Source organism: Oreochromis aureus, linkage group 15, assembly GCF_013358895.1.
Source record: "Oreochromis aureus strain Israel breed Guangdong linkage group 15, ZZ_aureus, whole genome shotgun sequence".
NCBI classification, from domain to species: Eukaryota; Metazoa; Chordata; class Actinopteri; order Cichliformes; family Cichlidae; genus Oreochromis; species Oreochromis aureus.
Genome location: NC_052956.1, coordinates 13254252 through 13272649, shown reverse-complemented (window position 1 = coordinate 13272649; position 18398 = coordinate 13254252). Strand labels below are relative to the sequence as shown.

Here is an 18398-nt window from a genome sequence, read left to right as displayed (position 1 = left end):
AGTTGGGCAGGTGGGAAGAATGCATTAAAAAATCATGCTGCAGCAATGAGAGGGCCAAGCACCTCAGCGAGACATAGTTTTCACAACCTTGGTAAGGGTTGCCGAGTCTGTACACCAAGTTTGGTGTTAACACACTTGCTGAGATATGATCTTCTTTCTTGGGATGCACTGCTCCAATTTTTTCCATTTCTGATACGATACAGAAACCTTGGCTTCAGGTAGCTGCTGATACCAAGTACCTCTCCGGAACCAGTGTTAAATTAGTAAGCTTTACTCCTCACTGTGAGGCCGGGAATCTTTTATATGTATGGCAGCATCAGGGTCAACACAAAGATTGCTTTGCAAACTTTATAGAATATAATTAAATAAAATATGACAATAAGTACATTAAAGAATGTAAATTTACTGAATTGGTATTCATTAGTGAAATGCTAAATTACACCAGCCAATGAAAAATGACAAAAGAAAATTACCAGTGTAATTAAAGCTTCCCATTGGTGCATCCCTACATATTTTTAGTGATTTTGATTGGCTGTAATGCTTTGGTAATGTAATGTTTAAATCCAGATACTCCAATCTTGAAAAAAAGGATTTGAAAAAAATCCTCTACTTGATCCAAGGAGACAAGTGACCATATTTTGTAAATTTAGCATAGGCAACCAAAGCTATGTGCATAAGTGCACTTCCAACTTTGGCTTGTTCACGGCCCTCAAAGCACAGATATTAAGATAGTAGACAGTTCCCAGTCAGGATGGTGAATTTCACAACTTTTTGCCATGACAGAACTGACTCCAATGGCAGCAAAAGAGGAAGATGTGATCATGTACAGAAGAAAACGTAGAAGCCCAATTTAATCCAAAGCACTGTTGCCTGTCACCCAATAAACTCCCAGTCTCTGTATCTGTCACAGAGGCGAGAAAAAAAAAAGCCTTTCAATGTTCCCCACAGAGAAACAACATAAAGACAACTGAAAGCTATTTGCCTGCGAAGAGTGAAAATGACTCCTCTTCCCGAGGCACCACTGAATGATGCCTCAGCAAGAGCTGAAAGGTGTTACCACCTGTGTACATCTCATATTACAACAACCATAATGTCTTTTGTTGTGTATCTCTGATGATTTGTGTGTAGCAGAAGTATCAGCAGATATTTTTTGAAATACCTCTCATCTAACCATCCCCACGGAAAATAGGGAATTTTCATTAGATCTTTTAACCATTTTTAATACGTTCTAATATACATACATTTCTGATAATATATAAAATATTAATGTAGCCCGAAATGCAATTATCTCCTCTTGTTCTGTATGCTAATAAATCATTTTGGGGTAAAAAATGATTTCCCTGTATGCCTGTTTGGGAAGAGATTCTCACTGGGGGTGTGAGTGTGCAATATGGGAAACAGATTTGTGATACTAACAGAAATTTTAAAGCAATTTTTAAAAAATAAAGTAACCATTATTAGTATTAAACTCCTTTGTGACCTTTTTATGGTTTTATAAGAAGCTTTTTAACAAGCTTCGTAGCATGTATCTATGTTTGGTCATACAGCTAAACAACCACAGAACGGGTTTCTTTAGGGAGGTTGTGCAATCTCAAGAGCAGGCACATATTTTCTGTGAATAGTCAGAATGTGTGTGTGCGCCCTTATTCGCCTATGTGTGCAGGCGAGTGTGAGCACTTAGTGCTTATACATCTTATTTTCACAGTAGTTGGTATTTCTTTTCAGTTGCTTTCGCAATTCGAGAGCAGTGAAGAGGCTGGAAACTGCTAGCAGACAGAAGTCATTTAGGAATTCAGCAATTCAAGGCCTGTGGAAGTGTACTCACAGTTTGGCACAATTAGTACCAAAAGGGGTCCCTGCTTGACAAATTAGCACACAAAATGTCAGCCGGTAGTTTAGCACATCCACAATAAGCCCTTGCAAATTAGCACATACTTTGAGGAGGGAGCTGGCACATTATTATGAATAGAGAGAGCCTAGCAAATTAGCACATCTGTTGCCAGCGCCTGGAATTAATACATGTTATATGATCACTGGTTTCCCACTTGGAGCCGGGTCAGGGATGAGGGCCATGGCACACATTCTAATTGAAGACAGTATGTGCTCATTATAAGAGATTGATGAAATTGATCTTTTTGCAATGGATAAGCTAATTATTACTCTGAGTTCAGCTCAAGTTAGGCATCTTTAAATGCTGCAGGCGGGAGCTATAAATTCTCTCATCAGCCACATTTTCCTTGTACTCAGTGGTTTCTTGCATGACAGCTTTGTTTAGTTTCAATCTCCGAAGTGCGTGATTGTGTCTGTTTGCACTTGTATGTTCAAGTGTGTGACTCACTCTGAGTCTTAGCATCCAGCAGTGGCAGGTGACAGTCCAGCCCAGTGTCAAGAGGCTTTAAGGTGACAGGAGTGATTCTATTCTGGAGAAAACAGCAACAAGCCAGACAAGCTAGATAAAAACTGTTGTTCACACACAATGCCTCCTAAGGGTTTCATCTTCAGCTTCGAACAGGTTAGCTGATTATAGATTTGTTTTTTATCGATTGGTAGTACTTGTTTTTTTTCTTATTTTTATGCTGTATATCATATTCTGTTTTAACTATGCTTGGTACTTTTACTTCATTGCTTTTGCAGTGAATGTGCATTCCTGATTTTGTGCCACCAGTGAAGAACGTCACTGTTATTTTGATTCACCTAAACGTATTGACTTATCAATCTCTGGCAACCCCTCATCATCTAGTCCTTGATTCGGAGTTATATTTAGGAGCTGCTCATTAACAGCTCGTTAATTATCAGGTCGCTGCTGATTCCTTTCTCATTTGTTCCTCAGCTACATTTCACATGTTGCCTGCATCACACTCTAAAGTGCTACTCTCGGGCTCACTAGACACAACCAAAAATGTATTGAGCATCTTTCTAAACATAATATTGCTTTATTAGCTAGTTTTACAGTTTTCCTCTGTCTTGCTCTTTCAGTATTAATGCTCATCAAGATAATAAGACCATATAGGATGTAGTTGCCAAACAATGCATTGGCATGTATAGTCTTGGCTACAAAATGTTTAAACACAGCATGCATCTCTTATCATACACACACACATAGTGAATGTCACACCTTCAAAAGCAATGAATATTTACAAGAAGTATTTGACAAATAAGCCGACATCCTGCAGTGATCCAAATAGTTATAATTTTTGTACAGACTGCAGAAGATTTTTTGTATGATAGGCTGTCATCACATGAGAGCGCTTCCTGCAGAGTTTGAGTGTCCTGTGCGCTGGCCAGATTTTCAGGGATCTTCAGGTCGAGATAGAATTGGCTCTTGTGTGGCATAGGAAGGTCAGTCATCAGCTCTAAGAAGGGGAGCTTCAGATTAATGACCAGGGGCGGCGACTCTCTGCAGGCCTTCATGCATCATGTCCCATTCACCGCCAAACATGTCAGGGAGCGCTCCCACCGGGAATTTCAGGGATATTTATGGAGCGTTTCCATCACTTTTGCCTCCTGCCTGTTGCACTGATCCTCTCTGGCTGAAAGATGGAGGAAGACAGAAACAGGCCAGCGGGTTAGGGTGTGGTAGATGTTGGGGTGTGGTGGGTGGAGGTCTTGCAGCCAGACTGAAGGCTTTCATGCGCATACCTGGGCCATTTGCCTTAGCAACGCGGTTGCTCGCATGTTGCCATGGCAGCCACCCGACTGCCCACTGCCATCCTGCAGCTGCACTGCTGGTCATTAGTCACAGAGACAGGTCGTACACACTATCACAACGCCCTTCCTCCACCAATCAGCTCCTCACATGCCAAAACTGCCGGTGCCTCTCAGCCATAGCATAGCTGCATGAGTCGCCATGGCAACATATCTAACTCCCATCTCCCATTGTACAAGAGCATCCTTCAGTAGAGAGAGCTAATTGTGCTAAATGTATTTTCATTCACAGTTTGAAATGCTTTGCAAGTGCTCACAATTCAACAAAGTAATAAAAAAAAAGTCTTAGCTTTAATCTTTGTTCCGAACAGCATGTGATCGGCAGATACACTTTACTGAATTTGATTTTCAAGGTTGTCTGTTACTAGTGTTTTTCAAGTATGCCCTTCAGAGATATACTTTTTCTGTATACAGAAGTTAATTTAGAACAAACTTAACTTCTGAGAGATATTAAGCCAGTGAGCAAGTTATTGCATGAATTTTAATCCAAAATACACTTCATTAACAGTGATAAAACATTAAAAGGGAGGAAAGTATACAGACACCCTCCCACATTACGCTTTGGCTTTGACTTTCCGCTCAGTCTTTCTCTCTTTCTTTCAGTGACACACAGGCACACACATATCCAGGCACACTGAAACACTCCGATCAGCGGGCCCTGTTTTCTCGTCAGAGTGATTATCCAGCTCATAACTCACTCAGAGCTTTCATTTGCACTATAATTCAAACCAATCCCAGTGATGGAAGCTCTATAATTCTTACATGCACACACACACACACACACACGCACACGCACGCACACACACAGGCTGATTATCTCAGCTGCAACTCACACACCTGCAGTCACACGGACCACAAAAACAAGAGAAAGGAGAAGATAAATGCAAATATAATAGGCAGAGTGTTATTAGACTTTAAGCAAGGTAAATATACATTAACCCGTATGGGTTTTAATGTCTCTTGTGTCTCTTGAAAGATGCATAACATCTACTTTGGGAAGGAGCACGAGATGGATTAGTCGCTATAATCAATAGTGCAAATGAAAACCAAGGATTCATGTAGCACATTAGATTCAAAGGAGCACTAACGCAAACAATAACCATTGCTATTCCATTTGCTAGCATTTTGCAATTTAACATAGTACTTGACTTATCCCTGTAAATATTTTATGTTATCCTCTGCAGACTTTATTTAATGTTTCTTCTCTGTGTTCTTAAGGTACATGATTTCTATCAAACCAGCATGCCCAAGACATACAGCTTGCCAGGGAAATCAGATGTGCATAACTTAAAGCCCTTATGCTCATTTTCAACAGCCCAGTGGAGCTCAGCCTGCTCCCTCAGGGCTATACTGTAATAATTATCTATTAGGTCAGACTGACATGATTTCTATCATCTTTAATGGTGATTTTCGGGTATTCGCTCCTTTGAAGATTAATGTGTCATTTCAGTAAAATGAAAAGCCATGAATAGCAACATGTTCGCATCACATCGCTGTATAGGAGGCGGATTTACACATGAAACAATCATTAACTCAGCTCACTGAGTGACACGGTGATGCTCAGAATGTGTGCTTCATTGCCTTCTTAACTTTGTACATATCTCTTATCACAAACTGCAACGCTGGACTCTACTGGGCTATATATAAATGAAAATTCCATAAAATAAAGTAAGAACCCCCAATATATGGCTGTACTGTGGTGACAGTGACAAAGCTCCCTTCCCCGGGTTAATGACATCTTCTTTGCCCTCCTGCTCTCATTTTCTATCACTCCCTGCCATGGCCAGATGCTATTTATAGCTGCTATCTATTACTGTAAAGCTCTCTTTCTTTCTGTACTCTTTCAAAAAATGTGCCACTCTTCCAGTTTTACTTCCCCCTTTGCTCCGTATAATTGAATCAATAAACAGGCTTTAAAGTTTTTCATTTTGGATTCAGTCAAACTGACTCTCTGTCCTCCAAGAGGATGGGATCCATAGAAGGACTCGTGAACTCTGCTCTCGTCTTCTGGAGTGTTTCTCAGAGCTCCTCTCACAACACCCTTTCATCTTTCCCCCCTCATGCATTCTCTTTTAAGTTTGATTTTTGTATAGCCTTCATGGGATTTAGTCCACTTTCAAAGGTGTATCAGCTGTTGAAATGTGTTGTCTTCCTATGTTTTTATTTCCATTGCTGAAAGTGGTTGATTGACTCCAAAGCTGTTTAACCACATTCAAATATTGTTGGTGTGATTTAATATATTAAGAAGAAGAATAACTGTATATGTATAGCACTTAAAAAAACAACACACAGTGACAAAGTGCTTCGCAGTTGGGATAAAAACACATTAAAAGCAATTGTCCATATTTATACATGCAAACACAGAGTAATATGCTACATAATGCTGCATATCAGACCCCCTTTCACACAGTTTTACCTCATCCTGTTGATGGATGTGTGAAAATTCTCTCTGACCCCAGTTACACCTGAAATTGCATATGTGCTGAGTGGCTGGCTTGTGGATTAGATGATGTGAACACTGATATATTTTCATAAATGTTCCTAAAACCCATTAAAAACAAAACAAAACAAAACAGAACATGTAAATTTGGTGCAATTTTTGTGTTTGTGAAGAGGCCCGTTATACCCAATTCCAGGAAAACATTTTAATACTTTCTATGATTCAAAGCTCAAAATGATCCTTTTTTATTCTCCTCTTTGGTGCATTCCCTTAGTTTATCCACTTTGTGAATCAAGCTCCTCTTCCTTTAAGCCAGCGTTCCTCGAAATGGCTTGCAAACAGAAGGTTGGGTCAAAGCCAGAGCAACTACTGTAGGGATAGCTGCTCTAATTGACATCCTAAAGATCCAAGACTTGTGTGAGATGGGTGTTTATAGCAGTCTAAGAATGACTTGCATTACTTACCTGTGTTTAATGGGACCATCTACTGTTTCAACGGGACAGAAAATAGAAGAAAGCATACCAAGTCCAGCTTAAATACATGCAGATAAATTATGCTTGACATAATCAGAAAACAAGACACATTTGTAGTGGCTCACTTTAAACATTGATATCCTTTGTCTCGGATCCTGAAGTGCATAAATAGACCAGCTGGAGCATTAATTGTCTCTGTTGTGCTCAGAATAACTGACAGTTCTGAAGGATGCTATTTTAAACTGACAACACCTTTCTTTGCAGCGGTAATTATAGTATCTGCGCAAATAGTTTGGTTACGTAAAGGTTTTTATTTCATCAGTTACAGAAACCAAAAACATAACAAGATTTGGCGGGCAGCAACAGCGGCATTTTACTTGCTGTTCAAAACCAACCAAATAAACAGTGAGATATACAGTTAGGTTCATATGTTTTTAATTAGTATTGTTAAAAATGCCCCAATGGCATCTTAATTTCTGATTTGATTGACCTTCTCGTTATCTGTCTTTCTGACTTGCCTCTATTTATACCCACTTTAAATATGTTTCTGATTTCCCCCGTGGCTCTTATTCTCTCATCTACCTTTTCACTTTAATTTCCCTCTGCTCTTGCCCAGCTTTCTTTGCTCGCATCTCATTTGAGAATCATTTAAATCAATGGGACAACTGGTAGAGTGAACCTTTCTGTCAAGGCTGAGCGAGGGAGTTAAAGAAGGGCAACCACCCCTGAACTCACCTCCCAATGCAACTAATTGCCTATAATTACGCCGACGACTGCCACAGAATGCAAATCAGCAGGGATCCAAATGCCTACTCCGCATTGTAAATCTGTTTCATGTCAGCATGAGACTGAGCTGTGAAAAGCATTGAACACAGCAGCATCAATAATATGAGTACAAATACTTAAAAAATGATGCACTGCTTGAGCTGTAATTGCCTGCATCATATCCATCATTTACTTGAAGGTTGCTTGTGTTAAGGAATCTATGGCAATTATAGGAGGCTGGACTCGCCATTCAAAGGTCTTGTTCTCTCCTGCTTTTTATCCCTCAGGAGGAATATTTGAATCCATTGAGAGTGGCCCCTCTGGAGCAGAGGAACTAGCCTTTAAATTTGCCTTGAACACAATCAACAGGAACCGCACATTGCTCCCCAACACCACGCTGACCTATGACATCCAGAGAATAAACATCTTTGACAGCTTTGAGGCTTCCCGGAAAGGTGAGTCAAGAGGAATGGAAAGGACGTTTAGCTGAATCTCACTGTGAGTGCTTTTATTTTTTTCTTCTTACATGAATTAGTATTTTTCAGGTAGCCATTCAGACAATCACTGCACACTCTACTTTCCTATTTGAGTGTCAAATCGATTCATGTTTTATCAGTAAAAAGGATAAAAGTAATGCTCATGCATAGCTTTTATTTTTAAGCTGTAAATCCCATGTGTAATGCATTAACGTTTTGTAGAGGAAACCTAAAACCTGCACTGTTGGTCACTGATGATGGACAAGCATTTGTATTCATGGTGTCTGAAATCTCAATTTACTGCTCACAGTAAAGAAGATTATTGCATCATTATTATTATTATGAACGTGTAAACCGGGCAGTGATTCCAGATAAAACCACAGAGTAAATTGTACAATATTTTCTGTTATTCGCCCCATCTAACCACTAATGCAGACTACATCCACAAACGACTTGACATTTATTTGTTAAAATGGGCTACTAATTGACAGAGTTTAAAGAGAGTTGAGCTAATGAAGGGGAGAAAAATGACCAAAGATACCTTGTGAAGTCCTCACAGTTGCAAGGCTTATTAATTTGCTATTTTTTTCCACGAAGGTTCCCATCTTTTTTTTCCCCTCTCTTTGTTTGCCCACATCAATCACAACCACAGTGGAACAGTGTGAAAGATGTTCTCCTTCCTACCCAAACAGGGGTCCAGCTTGTATAAACAACGCTCCAAACCGCTAGCGGCTATAAAAGAAAATTCCACAGTCGGAATTAAGATTATCTGCTGGGCGGAGGAAATTACTAAGCACTGGTTCTCTTTATTTTTTGGTTGACATGTGGACAAATAAAAAAAGAAAAAAATTTGAGCAGAGAATATGAGATATAGTGAAACTTAAAAGCATAACCGAAACATGAAACTGACTGTCTTTTTGTTTTCTTTTGTTTTATTTTTCCTTGCTACCCCACCAGCATGTGACCAGCTTTCCTTAGGTGTGGCGGCCATTTTTGGCCCCTCACACAGCTCGTCAGCTAACGCGGTCCAGTCCATCTGCAATGCTTTGGGAGTGCCCCACATCCAGACCAAGTGGAAGCATCAGGTGTCAGACAACAGGGACTCGTACTATGTCAGCCTATACCCTGACTTCTCCTCCCTCAGCAGAGCCATTCTCGACCTGGTGCACTTCTTCAAGTGGAGAACAGTCACCGTGGTCTATGACGACAGCACAGGTACAGGTACAGTCGGTGTCTGTCTTCATTTTCCACTGGTGCGTGTTTTGTGTGATGATGGATGTGACAATTCTTAAAACCAACCAAAAAACAATGTCCAGTAAGAAAGAAGTACCAGGTGATCTACAAAAAGCAGCAGTGTTGCTCAGAGTTCAGAGAGTGCTTTGTAACCTGTCAAGTTAATTCAGAAATCAATAGCTTACTGTTCTGCCTTAGTCCTCCAGGTGCTGCCCATGTCAGTCTTCCAGGAGAGTGAGCAGCAGCACAGAAAAAAAAAGAGAACCACATTACCCAGAATGACCCTGTGTCTCTTCAGATTAATGCAATGCAGAATTGTAGTATGTGGGCGCTGACAACAGCCATTAATAACACACAGAGACACTTGATCTCTGAGGGTGGCAATCAAATGAGTCTCTGAGCCATTTTGTCTATCCTGTGACTTTGCGGAGTGCCTCGTAACGTGCTTTTTAAAAGGCAAGTCGTATTTTAGCTGGAGTACAGTGAGAGTTTTACAAGGTAAAGTATAATCACTCTAGAGAAGATAACAATATTCAAATGCGTATTCACAAGTTATGCGCTTTTTGGCATGACGTGGTTGACAAGTAAATGTAAGTAAATTACAGAGCAGAGAGGAGGATTAAATTTTCAGGTTGCCTAATGAATTCAGTTTCTTCTCTCCACCAGTCTATATTGTCTTGTAGTTGACATCCTATGCAGCGCCTCTAAATAGATACGAGAGCCCTTTTGTTCCTTTTGAAAGCATCGCTTTTACAGCCATTTGACTTCTTCAAGTGTCTCTTCTTTCACATCTGTGATATATTGTAAATAGCCAATCCTGCAGCATTCTAGCACTCATACATTAAACTCAGCTGATATCCCGATGGCTCTCCCCGCTTGCCACATTATTTTGACTCATCTCCTTGACCTCCCCTCTCTTCCTACCTTGGAGCTCAGTATGTTAACACCCTCACTCTCCTGCAAACTGTCCCGGAGAGATGCCAAACGGGGTGATCTCTCACCTCTCTCTGCATCAGATAGGAGCTGCTTGGGCCTCCTCTGTGGTACGTATAGGCTGTAACGCACCTGACGCCCTGAAAAGTGTGACAGCTGCATAGCCATGTTGTTTACCCCCTCCGTTTCCACCCGGTCTCAGGCTGTAATCACACAGCTTCATGCTCCAGAGCCCCGCGCTGCTGATTGGAGCCTATCTGACGGCTGACAGGAAAAACTATCAGAGGGGATAAAATATTCACACACAGCCGTTAGAAGATCCAGGGGGAAAGTCTGAAGGAATTAGCCAGAGCCCACAAACATCTACAATGACAGTGTTTCCCAAACGTTGAGCTCCCTTGACAGATTTTTTTTTCTAGCTTAACACCTCCCAAAGTGTCAGTTCGAACAAAAACAGGGAGACGCAGACATGCCCTAGAGTAGGGATCTATTGGGATTACCTGAGGAAAGCTGTATAGGTTCAGTATTCCTCCCTACAATGGTACTTTTCAAGGCGAGACCTGCATGTTCCTATTTCACACCAATCTTTCTATAGGCCTCAGGGAGACCCAGCCCCACTCACAGTAAGACCATTAAACTGCTCACACAGCACTTCATTTCAAAATAAAAAATAGGCTGAGCTATCTTAAAGTGGTTGAAAAAAAAATCCTATCTCTCTCCAGTTCCCTCTCAAACTATCCTTGCTGCTCCATCCATTTTTATACCCATGACAAGTAATCATCTCTCCCATCAATCCAGCCTCTTTCATCCCTGGACTCTGAAGTTCTTTACTGAGGGAGAAACTCATTGTAATCTCATCACAGTATCTCCCGGAGAGCTTTCTACCTGAGCGTGTGGTCGAGAAATGAAAGGTGAAGATTGTAGCTCAATGTGTGACGAAGGCGCCGGGCTCCCTGGGGGCAAGTACAAGCTGGGCAAACAGAGCCTCTCTCATCAGAACACGTCTGAAGTGTATGTGAGAGAGGCAGAAGAGGCAGGATTGACCACGGCTTTCCATCTGGATAAAAATTGAACCTATTCTGCGCTATTCTATGGTATCATGGAAGACAAGAGCAAATCACCATTTGGGAAGCTTCTTTCAGGATGGGACTTTCTGTAGGAGGTTGCAAAATGAGGCGCTCTCTGTATTGTGGTTTTCGTTATGAAAGAGTGCTATGTGCTGGCTTGGTGTAACATTCTCTTGATAAGTCTGTAGCTGTCTGTTTGCTTGCCAAGCATGAGTAGGAGGATCAATAGACTGCGGATTAGGAAGACATGCATATGAGCATATTTTTCTGCTGAGAATACATGACTCCAATTGGTCTTCGTGGCCTCCTTAGAATCAGAGATACTTCAAAATGGTGGCACATCAAACACACCATATTGCTGCATCTTTAAAATGGTCCTTTCACACTATATATGTATCCTCTTTGTCTGCAGGTCTCATTCGACTGCAGGAGCTGATCAAGGCACCTTCACGATACAACATTCGTTTGAAGATCCGACAGCTGCCCACAGAGACCAAGGACGCCAAGCCACTTCTGAAGGAGATGAAGAAGGCAAAGGAGTTCCATGTCATATTTGATTGTGGACATGAGATGGCTGCCTGGATCCTGAAACAGGTATCAACTCACCTTAATGAGCCCTGATACTCTCTTAGACTCACAGATGTCTGCAGCATTTGTGAACAGCATAAGTAATTTTATCACACTGTTTCCTGAATTTAGTTAAAAGTAAGTTAACTACTGTATAAAATTTACATAATTTCCCCTTACAGAAATTTCCACACGCTACTGAGTACCTAGACTCATATATACACATATATATGTGCTAAAATAATAAACATAAGTCCATGTGTGATCCCTATCTTATTCTTTCTCTCTTTAAGAACGGATGCAGATCTGTACATCTTTAATCTTTGTGTGTTAGATATCTACTCGTGGCCCGTCATAATGGATGCTTTCCATTGTACATATTTTTTTTCTTTTAAATTATAAAGTCTAATTCTGCTCACAGGCATGTTCAATTCATTTAGCAGAGGCGCATTATTAATGAGAACCGTGGGGGTTGTTGTTGAGCTCAAGTCTTCTCACAAGCATATTGCACAGTTGGAGTTCTCTCTATAGCTGTGTGTCAAAACTAATGATTCTTTATTGTGGCGCATATTTTGTTTGTTATTTATCGTTGCATGCACAATGCAGTGCCGAGCCCACATGGACTTACGATATAATGTACAGCGTATTGGGAGAAACATGAGCAGCGTGGACGCATAGACTTTGGACTGGCTGATTTTTTCAAGTCAAATTACCGTCAGTGTCATGATACCATCTCGGCTCTGAGTGCAATAATAACCGAATAAGTCTGTTCATCAGTCATCAGGACAATTAAAAATGCCTTGGCAAGCCCCCGCTTTCAAATTTTTTCCAGTCTCAGGTGCCTTTCTGACAGGTGTCAGGGTGGCAATACATATTAAATAACAGGTCAATTAGTAATTCTAATACCGCAATTCATTAAGCTATTTGTAATTGACTTTTAGTTACTGCCTGCTTTTTATTTCTCCCTGTAGGCCCTGGCAATGGGTATGATGACGGAGTACTATCATTATATATTTACAACCTTGGTGAGTACCCTGGGACTTTTTTGTTGTTGACAAGATGTGATGATAGACTGTGTTTTGTTACTTTTTTTTTTCTTTTTGCACAGCCCCGTCCACTTGATAACGTGCTGTTTGGAGATATTTCTTCTTCTGAGCCTATTGTAGTGCAAACATTAATCTGGTTTTTTTCCCTTGTTGCTATGAAAAATTACCTGTCAGTTTTTCATTTCTGAGAATACAGTTTAATACCGCTAACCGGGAACTAGTCAAAGAAAAACATCCCATTATTTTCATTTTGTGTGAGGCGTTTTGAACCTGAAGTGCAAGTTGACTTTGTGATCACAGAAACCGATGCCCTTGAAAAGCTGAGTCATTGTTATGCAGTCTATTATAAATATACCCTTTGCATTCCACTGCGTCTGTTGTGAAAGTTTAACTTTAATTTATTTTCTAAATTCTGAACAACCTTCTCACCTCACCTGGCTGACCACTACCCAGAGTTTAGGAAACAAAAGCAGTTGGAGGTATTTTATTCTCACTCCAGCAGCGATTGAAGTTCGCTAAATTTCTTTGATCTAGCCGCTACAAAGATTGCTTCTCACACTCCAGATGAAAAGCAGCACATCTTCACTGAGCCCAGAGAACAGAAGACTGAGAGCTTAGATAATAGCCCTGAGCAGATGAGACTGTCACCCATTTGGTCCATTATAGCTCTAACAAACAAATAGCCCGCTGTGTTGTTTGGAACACAGTTGGAAAGGGTGAGGAAAAGGTTAGAGAAAACTGACCTGAAAAGACATTTACCAGTGCAGAGGACATGTAACTATCCCTAGTGCATCCACATACAGTAAGAACCTGCCTAGATGAAAGGGGAGTGAGTGACAGCAGGTATGTCATTGGGAAAGGGAAGAGAATAGTGATTATAGGCCTCTTTCGGTGGCATGCTGTTTCTTGCCGGGATGGAAGCATGCCTACTTTAACATCAGTCAGTGTTTGGCAGAATTGGAAGCCAGTGTGCTGGCCCGAGCTGCTGCACACTGGTACCAAGCCATTCATGCTGCTCTCGGAATAGGACAGCAAACATTGACCACGGCAGCCCCATTCTGCGTCCATCACCCGCTGTTTCTCTGTCAACTGTGTTGTTGCATCCCAGAGACATCTGCCTGGTGAGATGCCAGACATGCTGCATGCGGGACAATTGGGTCGTCCTTTTCCATCCACATGATAGATGGCAGTCCACCAAAAGCATGCCGGTAACCTTGAAAGTCTTGCCTTTATCAAGGCTACTGTCTCAGCATAAGATGAAATAGCTCCTGAAATCCCTTCAACTGCACCTTTTGCGCTCCCTCATTTGGCAGTGACTGCCGCTCAAACGTCGACTTGTAATTATGAAAATGAGCGATGTATAGCAGTGGAGGAGGGAAGATGAGAAAATCATGATTTTTTTTTCAGATCAAACGCGGTTACATTTTGATCTTTGCACCTCTAGGACCTTTTCGCCCTTGACATGGAACCATATCGCTACAGTGGAGTCAACATGACTGGTTTCCGCATACTCAACACAGAAAACTCTCAGGTGTCGTCGATCATCGAGAAGTGGTCAATGGAGCGATTACAAGCCCCACCCAAGCCAGACTCGGGCCTGCTGGATGGATTCATGACGGTAGGCCCAAACCTTTTTATCTAAGATGTGTCATTACTCTCCACATAAAAATAAATAAATAAAAATAAAAACTGCTCAAATAATTTGGATGCCATGCATAAAGTTTTGGTTTTTTTTTTTTTTTTTTTTTGATTGATGAAACAAAATGAGTGTTTTGAAATACAGCGTAGCTGTGGAGGAAAAGAACTGTAACTGAGTGCCAGTTGTCAATCACAAACTCAATTGTGAGGGGCTCCTGGGGTGGGTACTGCGTGGAGCTTTTGAGTTGGTGCTCCTGGGTCTAAATGCTCCGTAATGAGCTGGTGTGAATGGTAATAGCCGTTTATCTGCCCTCCTGCCTCTCACAACTCTCCTCTGGGAGCGTGGCCAAAATATGACAATCTGTCAGTGTTCATGCAGAGAGAGGGAGCAAATTGGATGGAAATTATGGCCCTGGTTTTTTAGGATGGCATCCAAAAAAGCATGGGATAAGGTGATTTGAAAGTGAAAAAGGGAATGGAGCTCGTCATGGACATTCAAGGTCCCTTTCTGGGTCTGTTGTTGTAAACAGTCAATTTACTCCACCTCCCTCACAACACCTTCCTTTGAGACAAACACCTTTTTTTTCTTCTTTTAGCCTGCCTCTCTTTGTTCTTGGCAGATTTAAGATCTGGTTTCCAAAATCTGTGCAATGAAAGAAGAATCTTTTCATTACAGACTTAAAGTCAAGCCTTTGAATTAGCCACAGTGCATGGTGTCTATTCATATCAATCACAGCCTTAATTCAAGCTTACACATGATCAAAAATGAACACACACAGTTTGTGATGAATTTAAATGTGTGTTTTTTAAATGTATCTACATATATTACAGCCTAAGTTATGTCAGAAATATTCAGCACGCACGGCTTTAAAACAGAAATGTAATATTCTATTTCCCTCAAGCATCGGCATGTGAATTTTCTTTCACGTTTGGCAGTAAAATGCAGAAAACCAAGCAACGTAGTTATGTATGCAGAGACATCTATGTGATGCACTTGATTTTTTTGTTTTTTTACATCACTGGAAATTAATTGATTTCGGTGGAGATGGCTGAAGTGATTAATTAGCACTGCATGAATCATTTTGTCAGATTCTATCCTATGTATTGACATATCTCATTGGATTAGAATCACTGGGCTGAATAATAAATAATGCATCCAATAGCATGCTTGACGGAGTGCTCTGTTTTATAAGTCTTGGGTATTTTCGTTTCACCTTAAGACAGGTCTTTGTAATGAGCGAATGCAGAGAGTGCAGCCTGAATGTACAAACACTGCCGTTTTGATGTTATATTAAATACATAATGGAGAAACGGTTTTACTGCTCATAAAAAATGATTCTGTACTTAGACGGAATATGAACGCGTTTTAAATAACAATCTGCTTTTCCGTAACGCAAATACAATTCTTTTCTTTAGTCATTCCATAGATTTTCCTGATACTTCAGCTATACCGCCTCGGGTTAAAGGTGACACCTATAAGGGTGTCATTAAATAAAGCGGGGGAGTGCTGCAGCGGCCAGCGTGTGACCTTCCACCCCCGACCTTGCCTCTAGCCTTTTATTTCTCCTCTCTGGTGCCGTGTTCCTTTTCTGTGCAGTACAGAAGCCTTGCTGGGCTCTGGGCTTGTTTGTGCTCGGTGACCAGGCAACAGTTGTGTAGAGATGGTTACCAGGACAACGCCATCTGTGTCACCTTGTGATTGACTGAGATGAGAGGAGGTAGGGAAGGGGAGGGGTGAGGTGAAATGGGTTGCGGCAAAAAGGGGTGGTGGAGGGGTGTTTGATGAAGAGGAGGGGCGAGAGAAGATTGGACAGGAAAGATGGGGGAGAGGGTGTTACAAATATTGAGAGGTGCATCTGATGTTTGCTTACGCCACTAGCCTGGTGTTGCAGGGTAGTGAATAATCACACAGACGCTTGGTGCTTTGGGTGAGGCCAAGTGTCTGAGGAAAGGACGCATAATGAGAAATCCTTCCTCAGACTAGGCAAGCTCGAAGCCGCAAACACACTGAGCCCCTGCCTCCTAACCCTGTTTGGCAGAGGTATCTCTGACATGGAAGGACACATAATCAAAGTAGCAGGGCTAATTAGTCCAGTTATTTTGCGTGTGTGTGTGCGTGCGCTGTTGATCTTGCTTGTTTGTGTCGACTCTTTGACAATATCCCCCGAGTAATGTGAAGCTCAAGTTGTTTTAACCCTGCATCGTGAGGTGAATTTACAGCAACTAAAGACTCGCAGCCCGTGTACTGAGAAATGCACCCAGCAGATTTATTAGATATCTCGTGTCTAATCTGATTATTATTTTGTCCCATCTGTTTCTAATTATTGCCTTCAGCTAATGAGATATTTGCTTTTAATGCTTTGTTTTAATTTGAATTATTTTAAATCCCCGTTCGCTGAGCTAAGTATATACCAGGATTTAACTAAGGAGAAGGAAGAGAGGGAAAAAAAAGAGCTTCCCAGTTGTACGCCTCGCTGAGGTTTTAGGCCTAGATATTTTCTGCATCTCCACCATTTCATTTATGTCTGCATTTCATTGAGCTATAATTACCACCACAGAGAGCTGGATGTTCTCCAGTGTCATCAAAACAATTGAAAATTCTGGTGTAATAGCTCATAATTATCACTCTCTTATTAGTAGAGAGCAGTTGTTTGGATAATATGTTGGCTATGACATGGGTGTTGCTGCTCCTTTCGATCACATGGGACAAAAATAAGACACATGGGTGAAATTAATTGAAAACAACAAACACTACACAGATATGCCTCTTCAACAAAGGCCACTGTAATCATTATGATAATAATAAGGATAAAATAGTTAGATTTGTAATTAATATGCACAGAGTGTTTGGATAGCTCCCTTTTAGGTCTTTTTCATACAGTACACAAGAAAATGCTAAATCTTTGGAAATCCTGAAGCTGTTAATACTTAACAGTGTATATGGTGATCATTTTTTAGCTATTCGGTGTAATTGCATTGCATTACTGCTTTGATGTGTAATTGTTAGTGGCAGCCTGGTGTTCCCCCATGGGATAAAAATTACACACCTAACAGAAAACGTTACATGCATATACCGGGTCCCATTTGCCAGATTTGCAACTTGCAAGCTGTGATTTGCAATATGAGATGATCTCCTGCATCCTAATTTTAACACATTTCATTAGGCTAAACAAACGGCTCGCACGTCGTGCCTGAGCATGCGAGAGCCCTTTAGCACTCGCACATGTACAAGTGAGTAAAATTGACTTGTGAAACGCGACGCTGCCAAGTGCACACACCAGTTGTTTTTGTAACACGTGCCTCTGGATGCTATTCTGAAAACCAAATCTGGTGCATGCATGCATTTAAACAATGCGAAATGCAACATTTAATCGTTTTCTTCATTAGACTTCTCTCTTAATGCCGCATGACACGATGAATCCTCTGTGCCCCAGTTCCAATCGAGACGTGTTTGCTTTCTCCGGTGGTTAACGCGTTTAAACGAAATAATTGCATGCATATTATTGGAATGATCTCGTCATTACCACCAGTAACTACCAGATCAACAACGACTCAAATTCTATCAGCGGATTTAAATGCAGTGTTTGTGTGTGTCACAGATTGTGCCTTTTAAAATAATTTGTGATAAGTATACTTCATTTCTGTTTGGGTTCAAATTAGGGATAATGGGAGCGGAAAATGAATTAGGACGAGAAAGAGGAGGAAGCAGTTTTGCCCAGAAATGGTGCACAGGGGGTAAAGAGCAGCAGGGAGAGAGATGAGAACAGATACCTAGCTGCATTAACGAGCACTGCTGGGAGTAAAGTGGGAGACACCCACACAGCGAGAGCAGAATGAAGGAGCTTGCTAGGTGGCTGCTACATGCCATTAACAATGGGTTTGCCATGGATGTTTACATTTAAATGTGTGTTTGTGGCGCACAGCATGTATGTTCGAAACACCTACAGGAGGATTCAGTTGCCTGTTCCAAGAGGGGAGGACTTGGCTCAGATTTGGCATCACTACTGGGTTTGATACAGAGCATGACTGCCTGGAAACTGACAATAGGAAGACAA

At 41.2% G+C, this 18398-nt stretch overlaps 1 protein-coding gene across 2 annotated transcripts in view; it reads left to right on the top strand.

Annotated features, from left to right (window-relative positions):
* The window catches only part of LOC116324147 (glutamate receptor ionotropic, kainate 2), a 64624-nt gene that overhangs the window by 10182 nt on the left and 36044 nt on the right, over positions 1 to 18398 (top strand). The window contains exons 2-6 of one of the 2 annotated variants that reach the window (XM_031744709.2): positions 7671 to 7838; positions 8817 to 9074; positions 11505 to 11686; positions 12631 to 12684; positions 14150 to 14323. In XM_031744709.2, the coding sequence (XP_031600569.2) occupies positions 7671 to 7838; positions 8817 to 9074; positions 11505 to 11686; positions 12631 to 12684; positions 14150 to 14323 (836 nt within the window). Of the gene's footprint in view, positions 1 to 7670; positions 7839 to 8816; positions 9081 to 11504; positions 11687 to 12630; positions 12685 to 14149; positions 14324 to 18398 lie in introns of both variants that reach the window. The other variant, XM_039598560.1, reaches the window with a different exon arrangement.